Here is a 26,598-nt window from a genome sequence, read left to right on the forward strand (position 1 = left end):
GCGCGGGGCGGCCCCGCCCCGCTGCGGGTACGTAGCAGACGCGCCGGCCACGTGACCTGCCGCCGCCATCTTTACTTGTGGCAAATGCTGCCCCCGGCTCCCCGAAACACCCCGGCTCAGGGAACGGGGCCACCCTGAGACCCCCGGGCTGGGGAACGGGGAAACCCTGAGCGTGGAGCACCGTTACAGCACTACCTGGTTTCGTGCAGCAGACCCCCCGCCCCCCATTCCGCATCAAAAATTGAGCTTGGGCAGCTCCCCTGAAACCCCCCCCCCCAAAAAAAAACACACTACCCCACAGCCACAGAAATCCCATTTCTAAGCTCAGGAAACCTCGCGGGCGCTGACTGAGCCATCCCTCCCGTGGGATATTGATGATCCAAGCCTGCAGAAGGAAAAACCATTTTCACAGTGGGAGCCCCCCACCATCCCCAGCCACGTCCCTGCAGTCACCGAGCAGGCAAGGAAGGACCCAGGAGCCACTCTTTTATTACCAGCCGTTCAGAGTTATTAAAAAAAAAAACCTCCCCCAAAGGCCACGGGCAGCAGGGGCAGCTCAGACCTTCCTGCCATAGATGGCAGCCAGCGCCTTGCGGGCACTGCAGATTTGCTGCTCCAGCCGCTCCCGCGTGGCCTTGTTCCCAGTTTTTTTGAGCATGGCCTCCATGTCCTCCACCAGGGCGCGGTGCCCCGTGGTGTTGTGGAAGACGCGGATGGCGCGGTCCCCGCAGGACACGAGGTAGCGGCCGGTGGTGTCGAAGGCAAGGTCAGTGATGCCGTGACCGTGTACGCCCTGGAGCTGCTCCTCCTCCTCGCCGCGGCGCGTGTTGTACACGGCGATGTCGGTGCCGCCTGCCACGGCCACGGCGCGCCCGTCGGGGGAGAGGGCGATGAGCCGCGGCTCCGGCACCGAGCACTGCCCCGTCAGCAGCAGGTATGGGTCCTGCTGCTTCTTGTACTCCACGTCCGTGTCCCAGAACTTCCACGTGCTGTCCTTTGACACCGTCGCCATCCTGGAGGTGCGAGAGAGCACAGGTTGGGGCAAGGGAATGCACCAGGAATCCTCTGTGGTGTTTTGGGAAGGGTGAGTCCATACACATGTACAGGCTGTGCCGTCTTTCCACTATCCCAGGTTGCTCCAAGCCCTGTCCAACCTGGCCTTGGATGCTTCCAGGGATGAGGCAGCCACAGCTTCTCTGGGCAACCTGTGCCAGGGCCTCACCACCCCCACAGCAAAGGGTTTCCTTCTAATATCCCATTTAACCCTGCTCTCTGTCAGTATAAAGCTGTTCCTCCTTGTCCTTTCCCTCCAGGCCCTTGTAAACAGTCTCTCTCCATCTTCTCAGCTCCCTTCAGGTATTGGAAGGCCACAACTGGGTCACCCCAAAGCCTTCTCTTCTCCAGGCTGAACAACCCAAATTCCCTCAGCCTTTCCTCACAGCAGAGGTGCTCCATCCCTCTGATCATCTTGGTGCCTCCTCTGGACTACCTCCAACAGGTCCCTATCCATCCTGTGCTGGGTCCCCAGAGCTGGGAGGCAGCTCTGCACAAGGGGGGTCTCACCTGAGGGGGCAGAGGGGCAGAATTCTCCCCTCCCCTGCTGCCCACGCTGCGGGATCAGCCCAGGGCACAGGGTTGGGTCATGTCCAGCCTCTCCCCAAGGCTGCTCCATCTGCTTATCCCCAGCCCGGACGGATCCCAGGGGTTGCCCTGACCCAAGTGCAGCACCAGCTGGTCTGTTAAATCACATGAGATTCCCATGGGCAGGGAATATACAGGTGGCACGAGCCAGTTTTGGCCTCCCAGGGCAGTGTTTTACCCCTCCCAGCTCAGGGGTGCAGCTGGGGAACCCTAGAAGGGGTGAGCTCCTGTGTCCTGAGGGTGATCCAGAGCGGGCTGTGTGGGATAACACACACTCACCTCCTCGAGTCGTTGGAGAAGGAGAAGGAATGTACACCAGCAGTGTGGCCCTTCAACTCAAAAGCCCTGGTCACCTCCCGGAATTCTCCATTCTTGCCAAAACACACCTCCCACACCTTCACATCAGGGGTAAAGCCACAGGATGCCACAAACCTGTGTGAAGGAACAAGCAGAGACACAGGGTACCTGTTACAGAGCACCTGAGCAAGGCAGGGCCAGCGCTCTGCAAACCTGTCCTGACTCCTCCACTCAAATCTTTGGTCAGCTGGGAAAGTTTTCACTTGTCCCTGAAACCCTGCTGGTAAAGGGAATGTTAAGGAAGGGCACCAGAACAACTCAGGAATGAGAAATTCTCAGGCCAAAGCAAAAGAGTTCAATGCTTATGATCCCCAAACTCCCTGAGCCTGGAGCAAGGCAAATCATCCTGCAGCGACAGGTTAGAGACAGAGCAGAGAACAAGATTTTCCTGATAAACAGATCTCCCAGAAATAAAGACTTTAGCTTTATAATTAACCTTTAAGAGCTTACAAACAAGTTCAAAATGCTGTTTGCTTTGCATAGGCTGTTTGCTCTGTCCTATCTCTGCTACCTGAGGCCAAAGCTGTTCTCAGGTTACCAGAACAGCAGCGCTGAGGCACAACGGTAACACACCGTGTCTGAGCCCACATCAGCTCCATCTCCCAGAGGGCAAAATCCCTTTTTAAAACTGTGGAACCCGCAGAAAACTGCATTACAATAACAACTAACTGATGGTCTGAACTGATGACGTCCTGTGGGAAGGAGTGAGGTTCCCAGCTGCTCCTGCAGCGGGATCAGCCTGGAATCCCTCCCGTCCCTCACCTCCCACAGGGTGACACCGTGGCGTAGGCATTGTTCATCTGATTGGTGTTAATGCTGGCCAGGACTTCTCCCTTTGGGCTCCAGATCAGGATGGTGGTGTCACTGGAAGCTGTCATGATAAACTTTCCTAGGGGAAAAAGGCAAAGATCGGGAGAGGTCCCAGACCTAACACTGCCAGAGACTCATTGAAGCCCCAGCACAACCTCTCCCTGCAGCTGGAGAAAACCAAAAGCAGCACCAAAATCCAAGGAGGGTCAATCAGAAGACTCAGCTCCTGGTTATGCCTTAGTCCTCCCTTAGCTTTTGGGTGGGCAGCAGGCACTGGGCCCACACGTGCCCCTCGCTCAGCACCCTCAGCCCCTGCAGAGCTCAGCACGGGCTGTGCCACAGCAGGAACACAGCACATTCCATCTGCCCTGCGTGCCTAACACCACCTCGAGGATCAGCCATGGATTGTGGGCAGGCAGCTGAATCCCAGTCACACCAGTACCACCCATGGTTACTGGTTGTGTCCGTGTTGGACTCCTGCTTGTTCCCATTTCCCCAGTGCCACCTCAGCCCAGGCAGGGAGTTGCCTGTTTACCTTTCAGCTACTTGTTGTAGGTTTAAGTTTTCACTTTCACAGCTGAACAAAGGTCTCAGTTAACATTTTCCCTGCTCTCCTGTTACAGAAGTGAATTCACATTCATCTGCTGTCACATACCTGAAGCATTAATCCATCAAGCCCTCACCACTAACACAGAATTCCCACCCACCCACCCCCACCTCTGTTCTAGGTGATCCCAGAAGTTCAAGACAGACCATAAGAACTCACTAGAGAGATTTCTGACTGGTTAAAGAGAGACTGGCGGGCCAGAGAACAGCGATCCTCTCAATATTGAGACCAGACCTCTTTGCAACAGCATCCCTGAAAATGTAAATTAAGAGACTGTGCATATCGGGGAGCTGGTTACAGGGACAGAATGGGTCTGAAAATGACACCTTTTAGTTCACTCAGGAGTAAATGAAATAAAAAAAGAACCCTAAGAGACTACAGAGAGTCAAGTACTGGGGCTGAGCACAGCCTTCAGAATGCCAAAAACTCCAACACTTTGAACCCAGCAGGTTCACAAGGAAATCAAAGCCAACCTGGACAGCTGAGCAGCTCATTTCCATACCTGTCTCTGCAATCCCTATGTTAATGACGGGAGCTTTGTGCTTCTTTGGGAAGTCCCCAGAACTTGCGGTGAAGGTGAAGCTCCCATCGTCCTTCTTGGTCATCTTGTAGACACGAATAGTCTCGGCATTTGCCAGCCAGACAATGAAAGCCCTGTGGAGGGACAGGTCCTGATCCCCAGCTCAGCCCAGGTCACTCAGGGCCACCTGGGGAGAGGGATACACTGGCAGGTAAAAAGCTTTATGAGGGCACCAAGTTCTCTCCCTGTGTTGGCCCCACTGCAACACTGAATGGAAAAGAACAGAATTTATTATACCTGGAAACGAGATGCTTTCCTCTTTCTAAAAGAAGCTGCTTCACAAAGAGCCAAGACATGCTTTCCCACCAATTTTTCCCTCCCAGCAAGAGCTCCTGAGCCCACTGGAGAGGCTCAGCAGCACATCCCAGCTGGAAGAGACCTCAATGGCATTTCCATGGTCATGCAGGGCACTGGGATATTTGCCCCGAGAACCATATTAACCTATCAGGAGTGGGACTGCATGATCTCCAGAGGTCCCTTCCAACCCTGACTGTTGTGGTTTTGTGATTCCGTGCCAGCTGCCTTCAGGAAAGGCCACGGATCAGTGATGACCCAGTGATGGACGCTGCCTCCATGCATCCCAGGGCACATACCACTGATGCCAGCGAGGCCTGGCTGCGGGATCGGTGCCTCCGCAGGACACCCCTGTGCCAGCAGGAGGCCCGTCCGTACCGTGAGTCGGGGCTGAGGCGGACGAGCTCGGCGTGGTCCAGCCCCACGTTGGCGCGCAGGCAGCGGTGCTCCCGCCCCGCCAGGTCCCGGGTGCTCCACAGCCGCACCGTGCGGTCCTCGGAGCACGACGCCAGGTACTTCCCGTTGCTGCTGAAGTCGAGGCAGGTCACCGGGCTGCTGTGGCCCTGCGAAGAGAGCGCGGTCACGGCGGGAGGAGGTGGGACACTGACACCAGCAGGATACCGGCACCGGCGGGGCAGCGGCACCGGGAAGGACACCGGCACCGGGCACACGACACTGGCGGGACACTGGCAGGACACCAGGGGGACACCGGCACCGGGAAGGACACGTAGTACCGGCAGGACACTGGCATCCGCGGGACACCCGCAACGGGCACACACAGTACTGCCCGGACACGGTACTGGCGGGGCACTGGCGAGACACCAGTGGGATACTGGCACCAGGGGGAAGGACGGCGGGAAGGACGGCGGAACCGGGCACACACAGTACCGGCGGGACACTGCCAGGATACCAAGGGGACACCGGCACCGGGAAGCACACACGGCACCGGGGGGGACACCAACGGGACAGCGGCCCGGGGACACGCGGTACCTTGAGGGTGGCGACCAGCAGCCGGTGTGTGAAGCTGTGCTGCTGCTGCTGCTGCTTCTCCCTGCGAGGCCTCGCCTTCGCCTTACGCGGCTCCTCCGGCCTGGCATGCCCGTTGGCCCTGGGCCCTGCGGGAGCGGAGGGGCCGGGTCAGCTCCGCTCCGCACCGCCCGGCGCCCTGCTGTCCGCCCCGCTACTCACCCTCCGGCGGGGCGGCGGGGGCTGCCCGGGGGGCGGTGCGGCGCAGCGCGGCCGCCAGCAGCAGGACGAGGACGGTGATGAGGAGGAGGATGAGGAGGGCGCCCGGCAGCCCCGGTCCGCCCGGCGCCGCCGCCCCCTCCATGTTCCCGCCGCCGGTGCCGCGTCAGCCACCGGCACCGGGGGAAGGACCCGCGCGTGCGCATGCGCGGCCCCGCCGCTCCGCACGGGGCGGCCCCTGGCGGGCGGGGGCGGTACTGCAGCCCCGGCCCCCCGATGTCACCCAACGATGTGACCCAACGATGTCACCCCAATGCTGTCACCCCCTACACTGCCCTGGCCCCCACGCTGTCACCTCCTCGCTGTCACCCCAGCGCTGTCACCCCAACTCTGTCACCCCAACGCTGTCACCCCCAACGCTGTCACCCTAGTGCTGTCACCCCGAACGCTGTCACCCCCTGCCCTGCCCCAGCCCCGACGTTGTCACCCCCAACGCTGTCAGCCCCAGCGCTATCACCGCCTACCCAGCCCCGGCCACCCCCAGACCTCCCGGTTGTCACCCCATTCCCTACCCCAGCACCCCGACAACGGCCCCCCCACTTCCCCAGCCTCTGCCTGCACACTTCCCCCTCCAGCCCCATCAACCCCCCAGGCCCTGTTCTCGCCCCCTCCAGCCCCTGCCCGCACTCCTCCCTAGCCCCTCCTTCCTCCATCTCCTGTCCCCAACAGCCCCTGCACCCCCAGCCCTTGCCGGCACTCCTCCAGCCCCGCCACCCCCGCCCCTAATCTGACCCCACGTCTCACTTCCCCGCCCCCGCCCCGGTTCCCCTCATCTCCCCCCAGCCCCTGTCCCCGTTCCCAGCCCCGACTGTCCCCACCTCGGTCTCACCCCCCCTCCATTCCCGGTCCCACCCCGCCCCTCCCAGCCGTGCCCTAGAACAGCCCCGGGGCTGAAGAACCAGGCGGGGCCCGTGGCACAGCGACTCCTTTATCGGGGGGGGAAGATGGGGACAGCCCCTTCGCAGCCCCGGCTGGGACTCCCGGAGCCCCAGAGCCGCCCTCCTGGGGCAGTCAGGAGGAGGAGGAAGAGGCGCCGCGTCCCAGCGCCGCCACTGCCCGCGCTGCCTGCTCGGGGACACGGGCAGGGTCGCTGAGGATGGAGGTGGAGACGCTCAGCTGCCGCAGGGAGCTCAGGACGGCTGCGGGGACAAGAGACAAGGGGGACAGGTCACTGCCCGACGCCCCTCGGGGGCTGCGAGGGGTGACCCACCCTGCGGGAGACGGCACTGCCCATCCTTGCTCCAGCTGCTAGAGCAGCGGGACAAGTCCCTGCCACAGCTCCCAGCAGATGGGGCGAAGGGAAACCCACCCTGTGGGATTCTGGGGACGGCTGAACCTGCCCTGCCAGGACACCGGCTTAGGGCACAGAAAGCTGATCCGGGAGGTGGGCGTGACAGGAGCACAGGAAAGCATCGAGCACAAGCCCCGAGACATCCCACGTATCAGCCTCTCCATCCCTCAGGACACTGCTGTCTTTTTCCCCTCAGCCTTTCCCTTAGTCTGTGCCCACCCAACTCGCTCGGGGTGCCACAGCCAGGCAAAGGGCCACCTACTTGGCCGAAGTGCTGGGAGGGAGCAGTGCTGGTCCAGCCAGGCCAGGGATGTCTGGGTGAGACTCTCCATGCTTGCTGTGGACACCATCCCATTGAAGGACTCAAAGAGGGGCCGCATGATGATACTGAACTGGTGGGAGCAGAGGAGTTAAGGACCAGCCTTGCCATAGCCATGGTCTCCCACCTGCCAGGTGTGGGCATCACCCTCCCTCAGCAGCAGGACAGATCTCCTTGCCTGGCTCTGGAGCAGAACTGCTGGAGCAGCAGACAGACCATGGATCAGACCTGCTGGGTGCCTTCCCAGCTCAGCACCACACTGGGAACCAGCCTGAACTGCTGGGGTGATGGGGACCTGAGTGTCACCTGGGGCGGTGGGAGAGCTGTGTAACCCCCACCATGCCTGCTAGCAAAGTGCCCAGGAGCAGGGCAGGACACCAGTGTGGCCAGTGTGCTCCCCCAGCCTGCAGGGACCAGGGATTTTGATCTGGGGACCAAAATCTGGGACAGGTGATTCTGCGCATGCAGTAATCCACACAGATACCTTCACTGCGAGCGTGTCCTGGAGCCCATGTTGGCTTTAGGATACTCAGTGTCCTGAGGAAGGAGCTCCCCAGCTCTGTGTCAGCAGCCACCTCTGCCTCGCCCAGATGTCCCACACTGGGTGGGGCTGTGGGCAGCAGTGCCTGCCCAACCCTTTTGCCACTTGGGATTTCACAGACCTCGCAGTCTCTGCAGGTTTAATGGTCCCAGTGTGTCTAATCCCTGCTCACGGAGGAGCAGATCCAGCCCTTTGCCTACAGGTTTCCTTGCCTTTGGTCCTCTCCATCCCTGGATTTCCAAGGTGTGCCATGCAGCCACCAAGACCAAGCCATCATGTCCCCAGCTTTGTGTCTGGACCTCCTAATCCCTGGCTGATGGCTGCTGCCTCTCAGAGCCAGTTCCCATCTCACCAGGAGCTGTCTGTATGAGCTCAACTCCACTTTCCATTTCCCTGAAAACCAACCATTTATTCCTACTATTTTTGCTCTCTTGTAACAGAAGATTCCTCCTAACCACAGCACCTTGGCATGTTCCCACCATGTGCCCTTGGCTGGGGAACATCTCCCTGAGTCTCTCCCTACAGGTCTCTCTACAGGGCCTGTAGAGCTGGAGGGACCCCAGAGACCCGGCAGCAGCAGGTGAACCAGAGCACCTGGTGTTTGGTGCAGAGGTCAGAGGGAGCAGCAGGCACTGGCCCCAAAGGATACGATCCAGAACTTCCAGTTCTGCAGTGTGGAAGAGCGGACGTACTCGTCGAACATGCCGCGCATGTGGTCGAAGCGCTTGCGCGTGATGGGCACCCCCGTGGCCGGCAGCTGCTCCTGGCACAGGCTGTGGGGCACAAGCAGCGCTGTGGGGTCATGTTTGGGAGGCCAGGAGCCACAGGGGCTGCCCATGGGGCCCAGCAGGACCTCAGAGGCTCTGGCAGGACCTCAGCTCTCAGCAGGGGTTGGCAGGCAGTGTCCCTCTCCAGGGTGGCTGGCCCCACAGTCTGGTCCCAAGCAATAACTGCCTCTTGAGCACCAGCCCTCTCCCAGCCAGGGTTTTAGGAGGGACAGGTGCTCCAGGGAGACCTACCATGTCTTGCTGCCACTCCATCACTGCCATTTGCCCTGCCTGGACACCCCGAAGCAGGCAGTACCCCCCAGCCACGTCCCCCCTTACTTGATGGAGCTGTTGAGCTCCTCAATCTGCTCCCGCAGCCGCTGCGCCTCATCCTGCAGAGCCGCCCGCTCCTGCTGCAGCTTGCAGATGTACTCAGCTGTCTTCTGCAGGGTGGTGGCTTTGCTGACCTGGGAAACCAAGGGGTGAGAGGGGTACGGGGCCCAGACCACCCTGGCAGAGTCTCCAGAGCCCAGACTGCCCTGTCACGGCCACACAGTGCAGGTCTCCATGTGCCCACAGGGGCAGGAGCTCCGTGCTCTGGGGCAGAGCAGGGATGCAGCATCCCCAGGTGACACACCGTGTCCCTGCATGCCCAGGGATGGCCCTGGGTGCTCACCTTGATGCTGGGCTGGGTGCTCAGCGTGCTCACCAGGCTGTGCAGCGTGGTGAAGCCCAGCTTGATGTTGAAGCGCCTCTTCTGCTCAGCGGAGATGTGTGTGATGCGGCGGCTCTCCATCTGCGGGGCAGCGCCGTCAGGCACCTCCCGGCAGCGGGGACAGCCACGGGCCACCACCCCCAGCAGGGACAGGCTGGCCCAAAGCTTGCAGCGAGGGTGGATGGAGTTTTGGGGGGGCAGGAGGAAAGGGGGGTGCATATGGGGCTCCTGCAGTACCTTGTTTGACTCGGGCCTGCCCCGACGGGACACGGGGTGGTGCACGGAGGTGCCAGTGCCCAGCCCTGCTGTGGGTCCTGGAGAAGCCTGGCTGGGCTTGCGCCAGTCGCTGCCTGGAAAATGGAAAATGCTGGTTTGGGGAGAGGGCAGCAGCAGCACCTTGTGACAGGGTGACACCTGTCACACATTGGGACAGGCATGGAAGAGCACCCACAGTGCTGCTCCTGCCCTGGGGCACCCACCCCTCTGACTGGGATGCTCTGCTCTAACCACACATTACCCCAAATCCCACTTATTTACAACTGCTCAGAAATGGGAACCTCTGGGATGTGACATTTTAAATTCCCGGTGTTTCTTGGGGTGGAAATATCCAGCAAGAGTCCCGAGGGCAGCAAGGTTGTGGTGTGCAGCACCAGACTGAACTGGGAACGACACCAGAGCCTGGTTTCCAGTGGCCGCACTGGTTTCCACGGGTGAAAGCAGGCGCTTCCTGCTCCAAACCCAAGCTCTGGGGTTTCAAAACCACAGTCAGACATTTTGCCTGTTTTTGTCTTTTCCTATTTCTGCTTTTGCCCCTGTAGAAGGAGGCAGGTGAAGGGGCTGCACCTCCCCCGTGGGGAGGAACCTTCTGTGCTTGGTTGGGTGAATGGAAATAGCTGAGATTGAAGCCAAAATGAAACATTCTCACAATGTTTGGTGGTCCAAGCTCTCTGCAGGAACGGTGGTGCCCTGTGGAGCTCTTTGGAGTGCCCCTGACTTACCACAAGCTGAGGTGGGAGACAGCTGCTCTGCCTTGGGGACTCTCAGGGAGCCCGGTTGCGTGCCTGCCAGCGGCACCGGCACCACTGGGGAAGGGCTGGAGCCAGGAGCCAGTCCTGGGCTCAGCTGGGCCATTCTGGAGAGGAAGGTGGCAGGGACTTCGGGAACAGTGCTCTGCTGCTAGGAGAAGGCAGAGGGAAGGGGAGTTGGGGAGTCAGCAACCCACATTTGGAACTGAAACCCAAACCCCCACAAGGGACAGGGAACAGCAGCCCCATTGAACCATCTGCAGGGGCAGCCCCAGCCTCGGAGCCCCAGGAAAGGTGTCTCCCACCTCTGCCCTGGTTCTTTTACTGAAGACACTCAGGTGAATCCTGCCACCTCCAACCACATGTCCACTCCTTCCCCCCGTGCCTGTCCAGCCCACAGAAAAGTGTGACCCCCTCGGAGCCCATCTCCCCCCCTGCCCCTTCTCCCCCCCGCCCCAGCAGCCAAGAGAGGGCAATTCCCAACCTGGAGGGGGCAATTCCCAATGGGGAGGGGGACAATTCCCAAGCTGGGGGATAGGTGAGTGCTTACCGGGGAGACAGGGGCCATGGGCACGAGTCCTGCACCCATCGGGCGAGGGGCATCCAGGGCTGGGTCCTGCTTGGCTGACAGGGCAGGGAGCAGATGGGCTCTTCTGCGTGGGGCTGTCAGGGCTGGGGTGACCTTCCCTGCCCCAGGGGACAGCCAGCCCCCCACACCAGCACTGCTGCAGCCCCTTCCCTGCCAGACTGCCCCGAGAAGGAGGATGCACCCCTGGAGAGAGGTGCCAGTACTTTCTTGGCATCGGGGATGTTCTTGGGAGCCTCGTGCAGGCAGGGACGCCCAGCCCCTCCCCAGCCAAACACAGGGACAGGGACATAACAGCATGAATGGACCTGTCCCATCCCACCCACAGGCAGCAGGTTGTGCAGGACACCTGTTGTGTCCATGGAGACCAGCCTGGGGACACAGGGACTTCCCAGCAGTGCCTGTGGCCAAGCCCTGGGGCTGACTGGGCCTCAGCTCCCTCTGGCTCCTGGAGCTGGGAGGATCTTCACCCCTATGTTTGTCCCCATGGGGACAGCCATGTGCCCTGCCCAGCATCCCCAGTGCCCCAACACCAGGGAGAAAGCGTGGTCCCCTCTCTGATCCCTCCCATACCATCCCCCCCGGCTCACTCCTGTGTCCCCCCACAGTCCCCCCATCCCCCTTACCTGCGGTCAGCAACTGGCTCAGGCAGGGGTTGGGCACAGGCAGGTGGGGCACGGGGGGTCCTGGCAGCCTCCTCGCCTTGGTGCCACCGGGCTTTGCCTTGGGCCGCCCCCCCCCCGCCCTGGGGCAGCCCCTTGGGGGGGGCAAACCTGGGGTCGCCCAGCAGGGCAGGGGGCAGGAGCTGGGGGGCAGCAGGGCTGGGGTACCCCGGAGGCACCATGCCCGTGGTGTAGCCCAGCCCCGGGGTGTGGGGGGCAAAGCAAGGGGCTGAGAGGGGGGAGGCAGGGTGGGTGAGGAGAGAGGGACCAGGGGAGCTGGCGTAGGGGAACTTGGAGCGGGGGGCCGAGGCGGGGGACAACAGGGGGTCTGGGCTTGGTAGTGGTGCCCCAGGGGACAGGATGGGGGGGATGTAGTGGGGTCCTGGCGGCTCCAGGCTGAGGCACTTGGTGGGGAGGTCGTACTGCAGCGGGAGCTTGTGTCGGAGCTGGGGGCTGAAGCTGCTGGGCACTGCAGAGGGGGGCTCAGGGGGCCCGGGGCCCGGGGGCAGCTCAGGGCCCAGGAAGGTGGTGTGCAGGCTGAGCTGGGAGGCACTGCTGGGCTGCGGGAGACACCGGAGCATCAGGGAGGGTGGCTGGGATACCGACAGCCACCGGCTGTGGGCTGGGATTCTGCTCACCTGGAGGAGGGTGCCGGGTGAGAGTGGGGCCTCAGGGCTTGCAGGCAGCCCCCTAGCACCCATCAGGGACTCCCCGGCATCAAACAGGGGCTCAGCCATGGGCAAGAAGCAGGATGGCTCCTGGTAGCCCAGTTGTGTCTGCGATGGGGCTGTTCGGTGGCTGAAGAAGAGATCTGCAGGGCCAAGTGGAGACACGGTGACTGGCACGAGGGGACCTGCCCAGAGATGGGGGACAAGCCCTGGGGCACGTAGGGTGGAGCCGTATCCTGTTACTGGCACTGCTGGGGACTTGCCAATCCCCCCTTCACCTTGTGTGGCCAGGGTAGCTCCGGCAGATTTGTCACCCAGGGCCAGCCTTGCCATATGCATGGGAACAGGAAAATCCACCCAGAGTGCCACCCAAGGGTGGGGATCCCATCCCTGGTACCCAGTTGGGCTCCACATGCTCCAGCCCCACGGCTGCTCCCAGGGGAGTGTGGGGCTGTATCAGCCCCGGGCTGGGGCAGGGACCACGACACCCAGGCTGGGGGCACAGCAGGGGGGTCTGGATGAGTATTCCCAAGCCAGAAGGGAATGTGGATGGTCCCCTGGAGTGGTGGTGAGTGCTGTCCTCCCCACCCCAGCACTGCCGTGCGTGCAGCCTGTGGGTAACCACATCCCATGGCCTTCCCGAAGCCGAGCCGCGTGACCCTGCCGCGACTCCTGCTCCCTTCCTGTCTCCTTCCCACAACCCCGCTCCTTCCGCAGGCCCAGACGCCGTGGCACGCAGGGCTGGCCCGACACTATAGGCAGCCACCTCCCCGGGCACATCAGCCCCACGGCCGCCTCGGCTCAGTGCCTGTGCCAGCACTGGCTCCGGCATCGCCACCAGGAGAGGGGGCAGAGGATGATCGTGGGACTGGGATGGGGCTGCTGGATGCTTCCCTGCAGGAGGGAGCAGGAGGACTCGTTGGATTTCTTGCCTGCCAGCCCCTGGCACAGGCTCTGTGCTTGAGCAGCCACCCTGGGACAGGCACTCGCATCTCCTCCAGGGAGCACCCAGCTGTCCTCTCCAGCCCTCGTCTGGCACTGGCAGTGCCATCTCCAGGCCCTGCTGCTGGCTCTGCCTGCCTGGTGTGTACAGCCATGACCAGGGCACCAGCTGTGGTCCAGGCTCCAGCACCCGGGGTGCCCTGACTGGGACCCACAAAGGCCTGAGACCCTGTTGAATCTACACCAGAGGAGCAAATGTGCCAGCGCTGTGGGATGCCACGGGACTGGGCACGGTGATGATTCCAGCATGCCATGTGCTGCCATCCGAGGGAAACAGCAGTGTGAGATGGGGCAGAGCCGTGGCTGAGCTGCCTCAGACAGCCCCCAGACTGCCCCTTCCCTCTGCCAAGGCCATGGTGAGTCCCTGGGGACACGGCAGGGCCACCCCTGCCCCTCCACGGGCTGGCACTCAGTGAGTGCCATGATGCTGCCAGGCAGGGTCTCACCCTTCCTGGGATGCAGCCCAGCCCCGTGCTGCCCCCACCTGCACTGTGCCCACACTGGGCTGCCTCTGCCACTGGCACCAAAGCTCTGTGGGTATTTATAGGCATTTCTGGTGCCCAGCTTGGCAGATTTGTGCTTCTTGTGCTTCTTGCTGTGCTACAGGGATGGCAGCCCCTGGGAGCCCTGTCCTCCCTTTCTCCTGCCCCTTCCCCACCCCACAGCTCCTGCCCATGCTCCTCTGCACCATCACATCACCCTGCCCCACTCCAGGTAGTCCAGCAGCCAGGGCACAGCGCTGCTCGAGGGAGAAGAGCCCATGTGGTCAGCACACCATGCCTTTGGCATCCTACTCAAACCTGGGGCTGCTCTCTGCTGGGACTGGGGCTGCAGAGCCCCTTCCCAATGTAAGGACCCTCCAGCACTGGCCACAGGATCTGGGAGAGCCCTGCGGTGCAGTGGGGCAATGCCACCCCATGGGACAGCCCAGCCCCCAGTGCCCCCGTGCCCAGCGTGGGTCCTACCTGGAGCGCGGTGCCAGCGGGGCACGGGGCCGGGCTGCTCCCTCGCCTCTGCCATCAGGACTTCTCCATCCGCCCCGCACCGCGCTCCGGACCCACCACGGACACGAGATGCTTCCTCATTTGGGGGTTGGCTTGCAGGCTCTGACTGGCAGGCGCTGAGCTCTGCCAGGGCCACCCCACACGGTGACAGCCCTGTGACCCCGCGGTGCCCACCCCGCACAGCTCTGCGTGAGGGATTCACAGAAAACCATGTCCTGCCCTGCTGAAAAAGTGTCCTCTGGGACATAATTGGGTTGGTGGCACCCAGCACCCACCACTCACCCCCATCTCCTCTCCCCACTTCCCCACGGGGGACATGGCACACACACAGCCCTCGGCTGCAACCCCTCATCATCCAGAGAGTCCCAGGAAATGTCCCATGTCTAGGAAAAAACTCCCACACACAGGTCTCCAAGCACCTCAGGAAATGTCCCATGTCTAGGACAAAACTCCCACCCATGAGTCTCCAAGCACCCCATGGAATGCTGCCCTGCCCCAGGGCACACCAGCCCCTCTTCAGTAGGAGCCACAGCTGGGACACTGTCCCTTACCCCAGCAGGACTTTTTGGACCCTCCCCAGCCCCAGCAATGTCCCTGTTCCGAGCTGCTGGGCACAGGTAGAGCAGGAAAGGACGCTTCCCTGTGATTTAGTGGCTTGCAGTAAAACCCTATTATATAGCTTGCAGTAAAACCCTATTCCCAGACAGCACCCTGGAGCAAAGTGCAGGCCTTTTCCCAGGAGAAAAGCCAACCTGGCTGAAACATTGATTCAGCTGAGCACCGCTGTGCTCCTTGCCATCTGCTCGAGCATGAGGCCATGCTGGGCCCTCAGAGAGGTGCTGGGGCTGCTGTGACACCACGCAGGACCTCTCGGGGGGAGGGACACTTGTCAAGGGTCAATTTGACCCCCTTGGAGCTGTCCACTGACTGATGTCCATGTGGGGCCCCAGGGGACAGGGGGCAAAGGGTCAGCCACGGGACAGACCCTCTTCCCAGTGTGGTCCACCCTGATGGGATCTCTGGAGGGAATGAGCCAAGGAGGTGCTGGCAGGAGCCTTCCCACCTCATCCATCCCCAGAGCATCCCACTGCCTGCCCTGGCACACAGAGTGCCCATCCTGCTCCCTGCCAGCATCTGGTCTTGCATCACCCCTCAGCTGTATGGCGCAAGTGCCCTTGTTTCCTCCTCCTGAAGGAAGTGGAGACGGGCCATGGAGCTCCAGGCTCACATGGGGGTCTGGAGATGCTGCTGCTGCCTGAGGCCACCAGCTACCTGGAGGGCCACCAACCCCCACAGTGTGCCCAGCTCCAGCACATTCGAGGGCAAAGCTGGTCCCCAGCGGTGCCCTGCCCTGGCATATGGGGACAATGCTGGGACCAGGATGTGTCCCAGCTGATTCCATGGCACACAGGGACACTCACAGCTCAGAGCCTGCATGGCAGCATGGGGGAGGCTGCTACTGCCCCCTTCCTGGTGTTCCTCCCTGTCATCCCCTTGCCCCAGCTGGACACCAGTGCCAGGTTTGTCCCAGTCCCTTGGGCTGCTCAGCCTGGGGCTGGCTGGGCAGTGGGGTGAGGAGGGGATGCAGAACCTGCCCTCCAGGGGTTTCCTCTTCCAGTTTGGGACAATTGTCCTTCCTCTGCAGCCAAAATGAGGGGCTTTGGCACACCTGGAAAGATCCTGTGCTTATAGAAATCCCCTCCCACAGCTCCTGGCCTGAACTTTCCCAACTCTCTGTGGCTCTGTCCAGCTGCAGGCAAGCACACCAACTCCCTGCCTACAGCCCCTGCCCATCCATGCTGCTTTTCCCATGGCACTGGGTGCCTGGTGCTTCTGCCTGCCCCAGCAGCTCCCTCTGTAGCCTGGCCAACCCTCTGACCCCCCATTTTGGGCTGCCATGGGGTGCAGGGCTGTGTGGGATGTGGTACCACATCCAGGCTGGCTCTTACCTGAGATGTCCATGTCATCCAGGCTGGGCTGCAGGGGTGCCAAATCTGGCTGTATCATGTCAGCATTCCCAACGTACGCTGGAAGAGGGCAGAGCTGGAACATCAGGGCCCAGCCGCTGCTCCCACCACTACCTGCCACCCCTCTGTGTCACCCCAGTCACCCTGTGTCACTGGACCCTTCCCTGGGCAGGGAGGTGGGTGCCCACCCTGGGGAGAGCCAGGGCCATCCCATCCCACCACCCTGCTCCATGTCCACATCCTGCTGGAGCATGGTCTGGGGCACCTACCATCCTCGGGGAGTGCCTGGTGAGCGCTGGGCATCTGTGTCATGGTGAAGAGGGTGTCAGATATGTCTGAGAGGAAGGTGTCCAAGTCAAAGTGCTGCCTGCTCCCAGGCTCCTCTTCCTCGTCCCCAAGCAGCATTGGCACCACATTGCAGAAGAGCTGGTTGCACCATTTCTCTGTTGGCCTCCAGACATCTTCATCCTGCATGACATGGAGCAAAGGAGACAGGTGGGCACCTCTCCTGGGGAGGGTCCATGCCTGGCTCCGTGGCTGCTCTCCCTGGCATCCCCCATGCTTCCCACAGTGTTGACTCCAAATCTTCACATCTGGCACTCTGCTGCTTCCAGAAGGGTGAATCCAGCATCCCAAGTGCTTGGCATCCCATCCCATGGGGCTTGCCACACAATGGGGCTTTCCTCTGCCCTTCTCCCAGGCTGCCCAGTGCAGGGATCTGCATTGTGCCTCCCTTTTCCCCCTCCCCATCCTTTCCCAGCAGACTCACCTGCTTTGGACTGGAGATCTCTCCCTCCCGGGTGGACTTTCGGAGCTGAAGGAGAAGACAATTTGTGTCACCCCCAGGCAGGGTGGGTATGTTGTGGGGCAGGGTGAGGGTGACAGCTCAGGAGGGGCAGCCAGCGGCTCCCTCCCATGCTGGCAAGAGCCTGTCACATCCCTCCCTGTCAGCCACAGCTCCAGGGTGGGCACACTGGTGTTCCACCCCACCACTGGCACTGCCTCAGAGGGGGAGCAGCACGGGCAGAGCCACTCACCCGCTTCTTGTAGTAGATCCTCCACTTGTGGTACTCCCTCATCACCACCTCGATGCGGCGCTTCCAGTAGTTCCCCTCCAGCACAACAGCCTGGGGCAGGACAGGGGGTCATGGCTGAGCCCCCCAGCCCCAACACCCCACAGCCAGGGCTGCTTGCCCTGTGCCATGTCAGAAACACCTTTCCCAGCAAATGGGTCCCAGCTCCCTGCTGTGCCACTCAGACCTGGGAGGGACCCTGCCCTACCTCTGGTTTTCGGTGCTCATCAGCCTCCAACCCCTCCAGAGGGGTGATGAAGCCACACACAGGGTTCTTCCTCCGCTCCACATCTGCACAGGAGAGAGCACAGCTGGCATTATCCATGCCCCATCCATGATTTATCCACGCACCTGCACATGGCCGCCCCGGTGCCAGCCCCATCCCCCTGGGCACAGCCTGGCTCCTGGCAGAGGGAGCAGGGTCTGGCCCATACTCACACTGGATGTACCACGCTCTCCAGATCGCGTTGTTGAGACGAATTTTATCCCGGCAAAGCAGCCTCAGCCCCTTGAAATTCTTCCACTTGGGTGACACCAGCTTCCCACTGAAATACCAAGTGAAGGGGAGGCTGAGGGGCACCATCCCACAGTCCTTCCAGTTCGGGGTCTCCCCAGGGGGCTGTGCCTCAAGACATGCCTAGGGGGACATACCTGGGGGCCACCAGCCTGGTGGCAAGTCAGGAGCAGGCACAGCCACATGGCTCTGCTACAGGAGGCTTGGCAGGCACCTCTGGGAGCACCCACAGGAGCATTCCCAACTCCTGTGCACTCCGAGAGCAGCACAGGCCTAATCCCTGAGCTTCACAGACCCACAGGAGGCTTCTCAAACCCCCGGAATTAAAGCACAGCACACAGAGGAATTGACTCCTTGAGGTTTGAACCCCAGCTCTGAGGAGGGATCCCACTGTCCCTGACCAGGCCATCTGTGTCCCAGCCCTAGGGGACAGGAAGGGAAGTCTCCCGCCCAGGCGAGACGCCCGGGGACATGTGCTGTGGTGGCTCTTGCCTCATCACAGTGTTTGAGCAGCTATTTCTGACCCTCCTTTTCATGCCAGGAAAGACTTGGAAATGCTGCTTTCAGCTGGGGCAGGCAGTGGCAGCCATCCTGGGGGATCTGGGAAGGCTGGACAGCACTGGAGGATGTTCAGGACGTTAAGGGACACTTGTCTGTGCCCCAAGACAGACAGAGAGCAAGACCAGCCCTGCCTTCAGCCAGAGCTGCCCTGAGCTCTTCTCCATACCCATTCCTGCAAACCTGTGCCCCCCCAGTCCGAACTGGGCTCTTTGCTTCCGATTTCCCAGCTCCCAGAGGCAGCTGTGTTTGTTCTACAGCTCGTTGTGGTGGTGGTGATGTCCCTGATGGGATCTGCATTGGGGGAAGCCTCATTTCACTCACTGTCTTGTTTCCATCCAGCCAAGGGACACAACCACTCGTGTGCCCCCACTGGGGAGGTCCTGGTGGTCCTGCTGTCCCAGGGGTCCCTCTGCCTCACTTTGGGGTCCATTTCACCTCTCCCAGCTCTCCCACCCATCAGGGCATGGCCCCAGGGCAATGCCAGATGCTCCAGGGGTCCCTCTGAGAGGTGGCTGCAGCCTGCATGGCATCCCTCCCCAGCCAATAGTTTGTCCCCTAAAGATCTCAGTGCTGCTCTGAGTCCCACTTTTCCTTGGCTCATGCAGGGAGCAGGAAAGGTGGAAACTGGAGTGCTGTATCCCCTGTTCCCAGCCTGTCCTTGGGTGCATCCAGGTGCCTCTGGGCTGTGTCCCCAGGGAGGTGCTGGGGATGAGAATGGTGTAAGAAGCCTCTGACTTGTTCATTCAAGCTTGTGAAACCTCCAGAAATTCTCTAGCTATGATTTTGGTGGGTTCTTGCCTTGAAATCTGCCTCCTGCAGAGGAGGAGGACCGGGGACCCCTCCACCTCCAGAGCCTGATGCAGGGATGTGTCTGGGAGTAGGTGCTTCCACCCACAGGGGTGGATGGGGACAGTTTCCCAAGGGAGATACAGCCCAATCCACAGCCCCAGGGGCTGGAAAGGGACCTGAGGCCCCGTGGCTCCAGCCTGCAGAGAGTTAAGGACTCGACTACACACTGGCCACTCCACTATCACCAGGATTTTGAACTTTCCCCGGTGTCACCCAAGGCAAACAGCGCGGTGCTGCCAAGTGGAGGAGCCAATGGAAAGGGCGGTTTTCCCAGGCACGTGGCCAAATCCTGCTGGTCAAGGCCACGCTCCTCACTCAGACAACTGAAAGGAGCAGCCCAAGCCCTTGGGGTGCAGTCAGACACCTTGGTCACGCGCAGGGCCTGTGGGGCCGTGGCCACGGAGCTGCTGTGGGGTCTGGAGGCAGAGGCGTGATGCCTTTGGGCTTTGCCACCAACTGCCTTTTTCTCTCCTTAATGATCCTTTCATTTTTGGGGCTTATCAGTCTGATCTTTGCTCCCTGCTTTGCCTTGAATACAGCCCTACCCTTTCCTGAAATTATCTTCCCAGGGAGATGGATGCAAACCCCACATCAAACCGTGGGAACGGTTTAGGGTGCCCTAAACAGGTTGAGGGGCTTGCTGCCCCACAGTCAGAGGGACTGGGAAACAGTGGACTACAGGGTATTTGTGGGATGGAGTGAGGTGGGAGCAGGGCTCAGCCTCGGTCCAACCCCAATGTGGGTCCATAGCACCTTGTCTGCTCCGTGGCTTATTTACCCACACAGGACTTTCAGGTGTTGGAGTCCCTGATTCTGTGGCAAATTGGTTCTTTTCCCCCCATCAGCAGCAAGAGGAGCAGGGAAGAGCAATCTGGAGAGATGCAGGGGCTGCACGAAGAGAAATGAGTGGCAGCAGGAGGGGAACAGCTGAGCTGAGGGTCCTCTGGCAGGGACAAGCCTGCTCATCCCTTCCAAGAAGCAGGATACCTGTGGGGCTATCAGAGCCCCCCTCGCTCCCTGGGCTGTGGGACATGGCTGTTCCTGGGGCTGGCAGGAAGGAGGACAGTGTTCCCTGCATGTCCTTAACACTCATCTTCCGTTTCTCACAAATTTTACTACCACAGTCATGTATTTTCTTGAGTTTTTAAGTTTTAAAATCCAGAGTCTGGCAGAGAAAGTTAAAAATCCAACCACAGTTTCCCTGGAAAGTGCCCCCTAAGTGAAAAATGACTGTGTTCAAATCCACCTTCAAACTCCACTACCTAAACAAGCTGTTTTCTTCACTGTGGACGAAACAGCTGCTGTGCCAGCTGTGCTGGGACTGAGCTCAGCCCAGGGATGATTCGGGGATGGTGTTGAACAAAGGTGTTGATAGACTGTACTGGGATGATGTAGGGACCTGCTCTGCATGTACTCCAAGGAGAGATGGAACAGACAGTTTCCTGTCCCAGATTAGAAGTGAAGGCATTGAAAAACTTGCAAAAAGTCACCTGAGAGCTGGAGAGTTACAAGCCAAGCTACACCTCCACAGCCAGTTATTTTGGTGGTCTCTGGAGGTATGACTCCCCAGTGCATCAGTGTGGGTACACCAGCACACCAGCCCGGCCCCTCTGCACAATCCTTGGACAGGATCAGCCCCAAAACTCCGGGGAATGGCAGAGAAAAGACTCACAGCTCCCTGACACTAATGACAGCACAAGCACAGCGCACTGTGGATGGGTTTAGCCCAAGCAGGAGAGACTTTCCCCCTCATCAGACCCCCTGGAAGGGGGGTCTTCTGCCAGAAGGAAATAGGGAGAGGGAAGCTCAGCTTGTGCATCGCTGGGGTCTCTGCCTGGTGCTCGCTGCCCCTGTGGGAGTGTTTAAGGCACTATGAACTAGAAAATCAATCAGAGAGTCTGTTGAAGCTATTGCAGCAATTCCACCTCTTCCAGGGGAGACACAGAACCTGCCAGGAGGATGAATTAGTAGGGAATTGGCACACAAGCTGCCTTGTTTCGAATCACAAGAGGGGCAGAGTGGATACTCCAGGTCAATTCCCAGTCTAACGTCCCTACCTGCCAAATCTCTCCCTTGCTACTTGCAGGGAGGAGGTTCATTCACACCACACTCTGGGAACAGCTACGGGAAGATACTTCTGGAACTTGAGGCAGATGTGTGCCAGGTAAGACCACGAGAGGCTGCAGTTTGCAGCTTCCAGTCTGCTCCCAGTTTTTCTCCCTTCAGGAGGATGTTCCCCAGGTCAGTGATTCCCAGGAATGGGTCATGGGAAGGGTTGTGAGCCCAGCTGGTTCAGCTCCACACTCAGCCTTCTGGGGAAGGAGGGGCAGCCAGGTGGGCTGCAGGGAGAAACATCACCCACAGGAGAAACAACAGTCTGAGGAAGGGATTCCAGAAATAAAGGCTGTTGCAGGAGAAGGAGTGGGAGAGAATCATTAAGCCTTTGGCAGGAGAACTGCTCTAAGTGTCCTGAAATATGGGTAAAAAGGAACTCAACCTCCAGCACCACAAGGAAGACTCTGGAGCAGGGATTGCCTCTCTTTGAGGGATCTGAGGGAACAAGTTACTGCTGGAAGCAAACCTTGATGTGGAGAGAGCGTTTCTTTCCAAGCCAGGGGTGATGCACAGTCCGCCCAGGAGGGGAAAATAAGTCAGATCCCTGGGGTGATTGCTCAGGCTGAGACAGGACTGTCATAATGTCTGTGAAATGCCAGGAGGAGTGCTGGAGAGGGGAGGAATTCCAGCTATAGCCATTGAAAAATGTTCAGGGAAAGTTCAAAGACCTTTGAAACCACACCAGACAGCAAGGGATGTGTGGCTGCAGCAGTCACAGCTCACCAGGAGGTGGGATAGTTCCCCTCTGCTCCACACTGTGATGGCCAAGGCTGGCTACTGTGCCCAGACTGGTCTCCTGGTCCAAGAGGGAGGTTCACAAACTGGAGCAATCCCAGAGGAGGGTGTTCAGATGGTTGGGGATTAAGGCACATGACAGAAGAGGAGGGAGAGGGATGGGTTTGTTCATCTTGAAGAGAGAATCTACTTACTGCCACCAGCTACACCAGTTGGAACAGGGAAACTCCAACTAAAGCCATGGACAGCACTCCTCCCTGTGAGAGCGGGGCAGCCCTGGGGAGGCTGGAACGTGGTGGGCTCACATCCATCAGTGATGGCCCTGAGCAACCTGACCTGGCTTTGTACCCGGCCCTGCCCTCCAAAGGAGCTGGATGATGAATTCCAAAGGGACCTCCCAGCTGACACCTTTCTGTGGTTCCTCCTTGGTTAGGGAGTTAGCCTGCAATGAACTGTGGCTGCTCTCCTGAGGACTGGGGGACCTTGGGCTGGTGACTCCAGCTGAGGCCATGCTGCACCAACCCCCCATCTGGGGAACCTGGCTGGCATGGAAGGTGTAAAATGGCAGGTGATGCAGAGAAGTAACAAATCAGATGAGACTAAATGTAGAGGTGCACCAAGTACTTTTAAACTGCGTTTTCCCACTCTGATACCTTCCTCCAGCTGCTGCCTACAAGGGTGTCAAACTGTATTAGCAAGGGAAAGGCTGGGACAGCTGGGGGTGTCCTCCCTGGAGAAGGCTCCAGGGAGGCCTCAGAGCCTCTTCCAGTGCAAAAAGGGGTTTCAAGAGAGCCAGAGAGGGACTTTGGGCAAGGGCCTGGAGTGACAGGACAAGGGGAATGGCATCCTACTGCCAGAGGGCAGGGTTAGATGGGATATTGGGAAGAAATTTTTCCCTATGAGGGTGGGGAGGCCCTGGTACAGGTTGGGCAGAGAAGCTGTGGCTGCCCCATCCCTGGAAGTGTTCCAGGCCAGGTTGGACAGGGCTTGGATGAGGGTCCCACTGCAGTGGAGCCAGTGTGGGCATTGCTATGCCCAGTGCAGGAAGGAAATGATGCACTGACAGAGTCCAAGGGTTTGGGAGATCTGGAGCAATGGAGCCCTGACTGCAGTGGAATGGCAGAGCTGTGCCCTGCCAGCTGCCAGCAAACCAGGCACCTGGAACGTGGTGACAGGCCAGGTATGTGGGAACTGGTACCCTTGGAGTGCTGTCCCTGTGCTCAGCGTCCCCAGGGATGCTCTGGCAGTGACCACATATTCCATCAGACGGAGCACTCAAGGTCTTCAAGGCAAACCTGAGACCTCAGGCCCTGGATGAGACCCTAAATGAGCCACTGAATGAGGGGGAAGGCAATGGCCTTCTGCTTTGCTGAGCGTCTGCTTTCATGCAGCATCAGCAGCACATTGTTATTCCAGGTTTCCACCTGGGATATTGTAATTCCAGGTTTCTTTCCTTTGGGAAGGCTATGCAGATTTGCACTGACCTGAGGAAGTCCCTCTGATGCCATGCTGGAGAGAAGTCAAAACCTGGGGGCAAAGGAGGGATCTGCCTTCAAGAATGTGGACCAAGGCACCAAGAGACACATTGCAGTCTGTCCTGTTGTCACCAAGGAGCTGTCACCAGGGCTTGGGTGATTTGTGTGGCAGGGGAATGATGCAGTCACCCATCAGATTTAGCAGGAGAGAAGAAGGGAAGCTTTTGGGAGACCCTGGACAAAAGCCTGTGCAGCCATCCAGCCCTTAGTGCTGCTGCTGCTTGTCATGGAATAACCTCAGGGCATGTGGACAGAGTCAAGGACAGAAGGCAGGACTCCTGCTCTGGGCTGGATTGCCAAAGGCTGAGTGCTGGCTGCCCACAGGGTCACTGCTGCTCTAGGGGGAGCACAGGGTCTGGCCATGAGGGTGCTACAGCTGAGCACAGCGACGCTGGATCTCATGGGAAAGTGGAGCAGAGTCAAGCTACACGTCAAAAGAGGAGGAACTTTTCACCTGTCTCCATGGCCAACAATCCAGCACCAGCCCTTTCTCCTCAGAACCTCCCAGGATGGTGTTTTCTGAGCATATGGCACACACAGCCCGTGGAGAAGAGGGGGATCATGTCAGCTGGCAACAAGGCCCTGGCTGGGCAGCAGGGCTCAGCCCCTCATGTCTTCAGAGAGCTGGGGGCCCATGAGACACATGCCGGTGTGAGGGCTCTGGGACTCACCTGTACTCCAGGCTCATGCACTCGAAGAGCCGGGTGAGGGTCGGGTCGATGCTCCGGGGATCAGCCGGCTCGGGCTTGGCGCGGTGGTGCCGCCGCCGGGGCAGCGTGTCGCTGTGTGGGGACGACACCATGAAGTGGCCGCTGTGGATGACCTGGGAGGGGTTCTGTGCCCCAGCACCGGGTCCTGTGCCACCCACAGCCGCGTCCTCGAAGTCGGAGTCGGAATCAGAGACGGGGCATGGCCCAGCTGGGGGCTCCGGGAAGGGTCCCAGGAGCCCCACCTGAGCTCCTGCCATCGCCTGGCACCTGCTGGGGAGCCTTTATGGACCTGTCCCAGCGCTGTGATCCATGTCCCGGGTGTGCCAGAGCCTACGGACACTGTGTTGGCATTGAGCACGTGCCGTTGGGCTCCCCAGCACAGGACACCTTCACCACAGCTCCTCCTGGGCGCCTGCTCCACCCGGCCCACGCTGCCTGCTCCACGCGCCGGGGTTCAGCAGGTGCTTTGCCGGGGTTCAGCAGTTGGTTTGCCAGGGTGGATCGTCACCAGCCCTACTTATAGTGCTGGTGGCTGGTCCCGCCCATGGCACACCGTCAGCAGGCCATGGCACTCTGCCACCGGTGTTTCAGCTCCGCGCCACCGTCCAGCTCCAGCAGTGTCCCTGACGACCCCGGCTTTTCTGTCTCCCCTCCAGGTGGGGAGGAGCAGCTGCGGGTCCCCCGTGCCCCGAGGGTTGGCTGGCAGGCAGCTTTGTTTACCCGGGGTTAATCACTGATCCCAGGGGCCGGGCGGGGAGAGGATCGGGCAGTATTTACCCAGCACCTCTTCCCTAATGGATCTCCCTGCACTTTTCAAAGGGAACAAATACAGATTAAGGGACACAAACAGGTAAAATTATAGCAACGGGCACCCAGCTCAGCACAAAGCACGCAGAGGCACTGAGCCATGTGCTGAGCTGAGAAAGAGCCCAGGGAAACCTGCTCTGAGGGGGAACCCAGCAGGAGAGGGGATGCAAATGCCCAGTGTAAGAGAGGACAGCAATGAGCCCGGGTGTCGTGGGATTTACACACCTCGTGGTCATGCAGTTCTTAAAATCAGAGAATCAACAAATCCTAGAATGGTTTGGGTGGGAAGGAACCTTAAAACTCAGCTCATTCCAATCCTCCTGCCATGAGCAGGGACACCTTTCACTAGCCCAGGTTGCTCCAAGCCCCTCCAACCTGGCCTTGGACACTTCCAGGGATGGGGCAGCCACAGCTTCTCTGGGCAACCTGTGCCAGGGCCTCACCACCCTCCCAGGGAAGAATTTCTTCCTAATATCCAATCTAAATCTACCCTGGACTGCCTTTACCTTTGAGGTGTCCTGAGAGATGCAGACAGATGTGCCATCCCCCTCCCCTGCTCTGTGCCAGCTGATCTTTGATAAGTGCGGAGACCCCTTGCCAGAGTCTGGCATGTGCCATGTCACAACCATCTCCTCTCTGACCCAAGCCACAGAGGGACACAGTGGATATCATTTCAGTCTTAAGTCATTTATTTTCTCTCTAGTTTCTGACAACTTCTTCTCCAGGCCCATAACCTGGCAGGAACACACATGCCAGGATAAAGAGGTGGAATAAAGCTGACATAAATGGCCACAGGCATCAGAACCCTAATCCAGCCTGCAGATGGATCTGGACACCCTCTGTACCACCCAGGTGGCCCCTGCTGATGCTCCAGAGGGATGAGCAGCCACTGAGGGTTGGAAGAAGAATATGCACAGAGCTGGTTTGGATAAATTCCACAATGATCACTGCAAACCTCTCTTAGGAACCATTCCTGGATTTTCCAGCCAGATTTCCATGGCTCCATAGCACTTTTCCCCCCCTGTGGTTCATTACAACTCCTTCAGCCTGTTCCAAGTTGCCTGCAAAGATGCTGGAGAGAGAAATAACTTTAAAAGTACTGTCTGCAGACATTTTAAAGCAGTAATGGGCATGTGGGTGTCCTGGGAAACTAAAATTTAGGCAAGGCACAAGGAAACAAAGACGTCAGAGATACACAGGGTTTCTGGGCACATTCCTCTTGAGCTGTGCAAAAAGGACTTCTCAGGATTTTGACAAATACCATTTTCCACCTGTTCACTGGCCGCGGGCAGACTTCAGTCCTCTGGGACAACATCTGTCTGAGGGAAACAGAGAAATACATCAGCGAGGCTTTTAGGGACATCACAACTCCTTCATCCCCAGTCCAGCAGCTCTCGTGCTACAGAGGAGGGAAAACCTGTGGGCAAAGGGCATCCAGACTAAGGAAAGGGGTGATGAGTCCTCAGCCCACCATGGACCATGGCAGGGGTCCTATACAGGAGCAGGCAGTGCTGATGGATTTTTAACAAGCTTTTTGGATCCTAAAATGTGTGATGGAAAGCAGCCCCGGAGGCGGGGGGACACACAGGCACAGGGGGACACGGGGAACCCACGCCGG

General features: G+C 59.6%; 2 protein-coding genes across 2 annotated transcripts; both read right to left on the bottom strand.

Moving 5' to 3' along the window:
* Positions 1-469: 469 nt before the first annotated feature.
* On the bottom strand, positions 470-5,619 carry TBL2 (transducin beta like 2). The gene is made up of 7 exons (XM_027703296.1): positions 5,478-5,619; positions 5,280-5,404; positions 4,668-4,852; positions 3,918-4,069; positions 2,761-2,887; positions 1,921-2,073; positions 470-1,013 (listed from the first exon to the last, which is right to left on the bottom strand). Exons 1-7 carry the CDS (start codon positions 5,617-5,619, stop codon positions 557-559), a joined length of 1,341 nt encoding a protein of 446 aa, XP_027559097.1. The 3' UTR covers positions 470-556.
* A 768-nt stretch (positions 5,620-6,387) lies between these two features.
* MLXIPL (MLX interacting protein like) lies at positions 6,388-24,721 on the bottom strand. Its single transcript, XM_027703295.1, is given in 18 exon segments — positions 6,388-6,673; positions 7,088-7,217; positions 8,335-8,458; positions 8,792-8,919; positions 9,129-9,248; positions 9,405-9,517; positions 10,166-10,343; positions 10,743-10,816; positions 11,405-11,519; positions 11,521-12,000; positions 12,079-12,251; positions 16,064-16,141; positions 16,351-16,549; positions 16,851-16,895; positions 17,119-17,208; positions 17,363-17,445; positions 17,593-17,699; positions 24,135-24,721. Coding segments are annotated over 18 exon segments (2,661 nt in total). The 5' UTR covers positions 24,431-24,721; the 3' UTR covers positions 6,388-6,545.
* Positions 24,722-26,598: the final 1,877 nt, after the last annotated feature.

This window comes from Neopelma chrysocephalum, unplaced genomic scaffold, assembly GCF_003984885.1.
Source record: "Neopelma chrysocephalum unplaced genomic scaffold, ASM398488v2 Primary Assembly neopelma1_224, whole genome shotgun sequence".
Taxonomy (NCBI): Eukaryota; Metazoa; Chordata; class Aves; order Passeriformes; family Pipridae; genus Neopelma; species Neopelma chrysocephalum.

Bases quoted from the DNA above. Each gene is read 5' to 3' on its own strand.
- TBL2 (XM_027703296.1), bottom strand. From the start codon at position 5,619: ATGGAGGGGGCGGCGGCGCCGGGCGGACCGGGGCTGCCGGGCGCCCTC. The intron at 5,405-5,477 runs GTGAGTAGCGGG...CCGCTCCCGCAG, and splicing joins CCCCGCCGCCCCGCCGGAGG to GGCCCAGGGCCAACGGGCAT. The intron at 4,853-5,279 runs GTACCGCGTGTC...CTCTCTTCGCAG, and splicing joins TGCTGGTCGCCACCCTCAAG to GGCCACAGCAGCCCGGTGAC.